Genomic DNA, 7,354 nt, shown 5'->3' with positions numbered 1-7,354 from the left:
GCTGGGTAAACTGATAGCCTATTAGTTGTAGGAGTATACTGGATAAACTTCACACTGATTCTTTCCTGGATCCAACCACAGATGAATCCTGACCCATGGTGCACTCCCTTACAAGTAGGTTTTGTTATGAGTCCAGCTCTCCTCTTTAATAAGTCCTGTGTTTCCTGGAGAGTCCTTGCTCCAATACTCCACTTCCCATCCACCCATTCCCCCTCCCGTATTTTCATAGCCATTTGCACATTCTGTATCTAGCTTCCCCCACTCTCAGAGGAATCATACAAATGGCGTCATCACAGCGGAGGAATGGCGAAGTCCTTGGATGGCAGCGTAGGGCCCCTGCTGGAAGTAGTGATGGTATCTAGGCATGTGGAAGGACGGGAACGTGGGACCACTTCCCTGCATGGAGCTGGCAATTGCGGATGGGGTCAGAGGCATTCCCAGGCGGCTATATGGTGGCAGAGAACCTTGTATAGGGTGAGGAATTGGTGTCGCTATGGATGCTGTGCTGGTGCCAAGAGCAGTCAGGGGCTGTGGATGCTGAAATGCGGGAAAACTGGAAGATGATGAAACCCAGGAACTGAGAGACAAATTGTCAGATGTTGTAAAGGCTGATCCTGGAAGAAAAACACTCATTAGACTCAAGTCGCTACTTCAATATACCAATAAAGAACTAACAATCAGTTTATTGTCTTTGGTTGTAGTTGTCGCTGCTGTTGGTGTTTTGAGACAAGGTCTCACTATGTCGCTCTGGCTGTCCTAGAATTCACTATGTAGACCAGGCTGGCCTCAAACTCACAGAGATATTGCCTTCCAAGTACTGGCATTAAAGGAATATGCCACCACACCCAGCTTAAGATCATTTCATTTAAAACAAATTGCTATTGTTCCATACCCAAGAGTAGTTAGGCAAAACAAATTGAACTTTTTCCTTTAAAGAGGGGATTGGAGAGTTGACTCAGCAGTTGAGAGCACTGTTTCTCTTCCAGAGAAATGAAGTTCATATCCCAGCATCCACATGGTGCTCACAACCATCAGTAACTCCATTCTTGTGGGGATCGGATGCCCTCTTCTGACCTTTGCAGGCACCGGACATGTACATGGTACATATACATACATGTAGACAAAACACTCATATACATATATATGATATATATTATAATGTAAATATTATAAGTAATATAAGTATTACAAATAAAATAAATACAAAAAGAAAGAAAATAACTCAAAACTGGATGATTAAAAATTTGAGGGTAAATCTGGGAAGCATCTAGAGAGGGTTGGTGAATGAGATCGTAATATACTATATTCTAAAGAAATTCTCAAACATAGAGAAATGACAGATCCAACTTCCTTGATGAGGAGATATCATTTACTTGCAACACGGAAGGAAGAATTTACTAGACAAAAAAATATTCAACTGATTGCATGGCCTACATAATCTAGAGTGGCCAAGCAGTGATGCTTTGTCTGAGGATATGATCTCATTTCCTTAAAGATCTCCAAATATTAGCAACACCTCTCTAAAGAAAGCTGGCTATATCTCAACAAAGCCACCTTTTCCCAAATCCATCATGAGAACCATGAGAATAAAGTTTTCTTCATCAGTATTAAGAAGTTGAAACCAGAGGAAATGCTGGCTGAATTTTCCAAGTGAGTACGGAAGTAAGGGTGGCTTCCTTTCTCTGAGTTATAAAGAATGCCCTGGGCTTTCACTATTAATGTTATTTGGTATTTTAGGCACACAGACACACACACACACACACACACACACACACAGAGGATAGAGATTTTCTTGTCATGTGAACATCCTAAGCCCCATGATGGGCCACCATTGGCCTCCCTGTCTCCCCTTCTCTCTATTCTTGCTTCCCATGTGTGGAGTCTTCTCTCTGAGCTTTCTGCCCAGGGAAACGTTGCTTAATTCTTTAGTGTTCTGCATGGTCTCCCTCACATTTGAAGTGTGTACTGGACAACCTCAGATGCTACTGCACTCCTTTTTAAAATATAGTCTCTCCTTATTCTGGAGCTCACTCAGCATGGCAGACTGAGAAACCAGTGAGCCCAGAGATTTTCCTGTCTTTGCTTCCCCAAATATAGGGAATTACAAGAGTCTGAGCCATCTCCCAAGCCTTTTGTTTAGTTTTTGCTTCAACTATTAGGACCAGTGATGGCCCTTTGTCATGACAATCCTTTTTAAAAGTGTCCTTCATTTTGAACTGATCCTAATAAAATATCTCTACTTTTCAAATAATAAAGCTGAGATTCAAAAAATAGTATGAAATTGTCCCAAAGTGTGGTTGGTAACTCTTTGGTAGCAAGTCACAAAAAAGCTCACCACACTATTCTGATTCAAAGGCTCTCTGTTCTGTTACTAGCAAAACACACCTCAGGTGGAGTAGCTACTCAAGCAAATAAATGAGGCATTTGAGAATCAGCACCACAGACCTCCTCTTCTGAAAAGGCTGAAAGGTACTTGTTGGCTTGTGTCCCCAGAGGTCTAGACACACCCTCAACCCCTGTCATTCTCTGTCAAATGCTCCAGCCTCTAGCAGTTCTACATCTCCAAATGGCTCACAGCCTTACCTCGATTCGGAGTCGTCTGACTCTCCTCCCCCAGGACATCCTCCTCTCCGTAGGTGCGGATGGGTGAGCGAGCATAGGAGTGCTTCTGGATCAGGCTCTCCACACTCTCCCTGTAGAACACAGGGACACATCACAGGTGCACTTCAGAGAGGGCCTTAAGGGTAAATCATGGGTCTATTTCCTCAGCCAAAGGGAAAGATAACATTCGAACCTTGTATGTTCACCTGTTGTGCAGAGACTTCTGGGACATGGGTTCAGATGCTTAAGAGCAAATAAATACAACTAAAGATAAAAAGGACAGAGCAGTGGAATATGGTCATGTGAATATAGAATTTAATTAAGCAAAGTATTAATGAATGAATTTACTATGGGGTGGCAATGAGTCTTATTAGCTTCAGCAGATAATGACTCAAAACAAGTATGAATTGATTCAAAGGTACTGGATCAGGATATAATAAAATACTGGAACAGGTTTATAATATCAGTCACAAAGTGACTGCATCGCTAACAACACAAATGGAAAGAACACATGGCTATGAGGACAGTTTGTTGTTGTGCTAACACTGAAGACTACAGAAAAGCTGTGCAGGGAACACGAGCAGGCATTAAGACGTCAAGGCTCTCTCGAAACAGATACATTGTCTTTGTACGTGGTCTTCCAGGAGTGCAAATACCTCTTTCAAAAAAAAATAGCTGTGACCTAAAGGCAACACCAAACTAATAACCAAAGAGCCAAGGAAGAATAATTTTAAATATGTGGAATGAGGAGAAGCCAAACACCCAATTGTATACTGAGGAAATAAAATAATAAAACCAATGTCCTAGTTACTATTCAAGATGCAACATTTAATATTTCACATAGATGTATCTATACTTGTGAAAAATACTATCTAATTAACAGTGTCTGGGGCTCTAAAAGATTACATACCCAGGACAGTGTGAGGGGTCTTACTCCCAACAGATAATGGGGACACTGTGTCCACTTCTGCACTCTCTGCTGTCTTCTTAATCTTTATTTGCAGATCTTCACACTTAAGCTACGACTCTCTAATTGCTGTCCCTCTATTAAAATCTTAAAGTTGGTTTCTTCCAGTATCCCAACTTTATTTTTCTTTCAAAACTGTATTGGCTGTTCTAGCTCCTTTATTTCCATATAAATGTATTGATTTCTTTTTCCAACTCACTGAAATTTTAATCAGTATTGTGTCTGAGATGAACATCAATTGATGGAGAACTGACATCTATAATGCTGAGTCTTTTTCAATCTATGTACAGTATGTCCTTCCATTTATTTAGCACCAAAAATTAAATAGATTTAAATATACAAGCCTAACATATCTGATCCACATTTAGCCCAAAACATTTCATATTCTACTAAATGCCTTTAATTTCAATTTCCAATGTTTTCATTCATATTAGATATAAATGTAATTTTCTTTTGCATGCTGATTTCGTATCTGGCAGTTTTGCTAACACTTCTATTTGTCCCAGTAGCTCTTTTAAAGATTTGCATTTTGGATGTACTCATGCTATGACCTGAGGCAATTTCAATTGTTTCTGTTTGTAATAAATGTTATGTTAATTTGCCACAATTTACTGTATGTTCATTATTACCTGTGCAGTACTGAGTGTAGAAGTCAGAGCCACTTACTGAGATCGCCCACTCTGTGGACAATATGAAGCCCCGGGGTTTGGTAGATATCCTTCATAAGACTCAGTCACCGGTTCCTTCTAAGCCCATGTTGCTGAGAGGATTTTTTAAAATCAGGAACAGATTTTATATTTTGGTTTTGGTTTTGATCCTTCTTTGTCTGTTAAGATAATTTCTTAGTAATTAATTTCTTATTTTTTTAGGTTTTTTTTTGTTTGTTAGTTGAATTTCTAATGTCAATCTATCTTCGTGTTTCTGAGGGACCTCTAATTGGTCACATTAACATCCTTTCGTTGGACTCAATATCCTAGAATTATTTTAAGAATTGTCCCAGGCTGGAGAGATGGGTCCGGGGTTAAGAGCACTGACTGCTCTTCTGAAGGTCCTGAGCTCAAGTCACAGCCACCACATGGTGGCTCATAACCATCGATAACAAGATCTGACACCCTCTTCCACAGTGTCTGAAGATAGCTACAGTGTACTTATAATAAATAAATAAATAAATAAATAAATAAATAAATAAATAAATAAATAAATAATCTTTAAAAAAAATAATCAGTACTGTCAAAAATAAAGAATTGTTCCATGTATATTCAAAAGGGAGTTTTCTATTTTGAATAGCTTTTTTATTTTGTAGTATCTTTCTTCAATCTCACTGTTATGGTAATGTTGTCCTTGTGGCTTCATTTTTAAAGTATTCTTGGTTTCTTTTCCTGCTACTGGGATAAAATACCTGTACCAAAGCTTCATAAGGGGGGAAGGCTTGACTTTAGCTCATAGTTCAAGGGTAAAGCCCACCATGTCTGGAAAGTGAAGACAGGTTGACTCTCGGGTAGCAGGTCATATTGTAGATGCAATCCGAAATGAGAGAGAGAGATGCATGCAGGCTTCTCCACTTACAAAGTCCAGGATCCCAGCTAGGGACTGGTGTCACCCACAATTAATGCAATCAAGATAACTCCCCCCACAGGCATGATCAGAAGCTTATCCTAAAGCAATTATAGGTCCGGTCAAGTTGATCATTAAAACTAACATCATATATCCCTTTAATTCTGTTCTCTAGAAGAGTTTGGGTATTTTTGCTATTGTACACTCTTTACATATTTCATACAAGTCATGGGGAGAGGTATCTTAGCCTTTATGGAAATGTTATTACAAATTTACAGCTATCAAATTACCTCTTTCTGCTTGAGTAACATTTGATGGGATTTTCTTCAAAAATTTATATACCTCATTCAAATTGTTGAAACTGTAAGTAATTATTGTACTATATGATACCATTCCTCTATTACTCCTTGTAATACTTCTATCTTTTGCTGTAGTAAAATACTCCAACAAAAGCAACTTAAATGGAAAAGGGTCTTTTCATCTCAGTTAAAGACAATCCCCTACAAACACGTCTTAGACCAACCTGATTTGGGCAGTGTTTCATGCAGAGTCCCTTCCAGGGAGATTATAGATTACTCAGAGTATATAGCAATGTTGTTCCTTCTTGTTGAATGAGGGAGATTGTGTTGTCTTCCTGATCAGTTGACTACAGGACTGGCAGTTTTATTAACCTCTGCATTAATATTGCAGTTTTTCTCCCCTTGTTTTCCAGTGTTTTTTTTTATCCCCCTACAACTTTGAATCTGATTTGTTCTTCTTTGCCTAAGGTGTTTTTTGTTTGTTTGGTTGGTTGGTTTTTTTTTTTTTTGCTTTGTTTGTTTTGTTTGTTTTGTTTTTGTTTTTTGAGATTGAAGATAGGAGTCATTGACTTTAGACATTTCTTCACTTCTAAAGGAAAGCTATACTGCTCAGGAGTGATTTACCGGCATCTCACATTTTCCTTTTCCTTCAGTGCAAAGTGTTCTGTACCCCTCTTGATATTTTCCTTATTTATACCTGCTATGCAGTTTACAAATATTTAGGGATCTTTCAAGACTTCTTCATGTTAATGCTCTCTCATACAGTTCCTTTGTGGTCAGAGATAGGTTTCATGTGACTTGTGTTTGACCTTGTTACAGTCCAGATCTCAGTCTCCACAGTACTTGTCTGTCACTTACACAGAAGGCATAGCCCACAACCACTGAGCGGGGTGATGTCTAAATATAAAGTGGATCGTACTGGTTAACAGGGCTGTTCAAATATTCTAATTTCTTTCTCATTTTCCCTACTTTGTCACCTACTGAGAGAGGGACATTGACATTTCCTACTCTGATTATTTCTCTGTTTTTTTTTTTTTTCAGTCCTGCCAGACCTGGGGTTCTGGTGTTGGATGTATAAACAAGTATAAGAGAAAGCACCCTAAAAGTGACATTTTATCCCAGTCAAACCTGCTTTGATGTTAGTACAGATACTCTAGTTTTCTTTATTTTCTATATGTTTTTTTTTTCTTTTCAGACAGTTTTCACATAGCCCAGAATGTCCTAGAACTCCCAAACTACCTTCCTCCACTTCCTATGTGTTGGGACTTGAGACTTGTGCCATCATGGCCAGCTAGTTTGCTCTTCTTTTACTGTTAACAAGTTATATTCATTTTCTATTACTTTTAACTCATCTCTTTATAATTTAATGTACTCTTCATGAACAACAATCCAATGCCCCAAATCCTGCCCCCACCCCCTCCCCCATTTCAATAAGGGTGCTTAGCATATGAGCAAGTGACGCTCCTGGTTGGCTGTTGGTGGCTTCTTGTCTGCAGCTTTGCTTTGTTTGCTTGTTTTGGCTAGGTTTGGTTTGGTTTGGTTGGGTTGGGTTGGGTTGTGTTTGGATTGCTTTGACTTGGTTTGGTTTCCATTTCATTTTGCTTTTTGTTTGTTTGTTTTTTTGTTTTTGTCTGCTGGTCTTTCGCTTGCTCTGTTTGTCCTCAGTGGTTCTTTGCCCTTTCCCTCTTTCCATTAAGGTTGCATCTCCATGGTTCCTCTTTACCGCCTTTTCTAGTTTAACAGTTAATGTCTCCACATTCATAGTAAATATGTAATTTGTCACAATCTACCCCGAGGTGAAATTGTACCTTCCAAGGATTGCAGAAGAATCTTATCAATCCTCAGCGCTTAAGAAACTTGTACTTATATGTTTGACTTACCCCTTTTAGCTTTGTGCTCCTCTTTTAAAACATTGTATGTTTCATAAATTCCC

At 38.9% G+C, this 7,354-nt stretch overlaps 1 protein-coding gene across 1 annotated transcript in view; it reads right to left on the bottom strand.

Annotated features, from left to right (window-relative positions):
- Positions 1-273: 273 nt before the first annotated feature.
- Positions 274-7,354, bottom strand: part of Tbx20 (T-box transcription factor 20) — a 51,964-nt gene continuing 44,883 nt past the window's right edge. The window contains exons 7-8 of the mRNA XM_052189672.1: positions 2,584-2,693; positions 274-614 (exon numbers count right to left, since the gene is read on the bottom strand). Coding sequence (XP_052045632.1) covers positions 274-614; positions 2,584-2,693 — 451 coding nt within the window. The remainder of the gene's footprint in view (positions 615-2,583; positions 2,694-7,354) is intronic.

Source organism: Apodemus sylvaticus, chromosome 7, assembly GCF_947179515.1.
Source record: "Apodemus sylvaticus chromosome 7, mApoSyl1.1, whole genome shotgun sequence".
NCBI classification, from domain to species: Eukaryota; Metazoa; Chordata; class Mammalia; order Rodentia; family Muridae; genus Apodemus; species Apodemus sylvaticus.
This window is presented reverse-complemented; position numbering and strand designations above follow the sequence as displayed.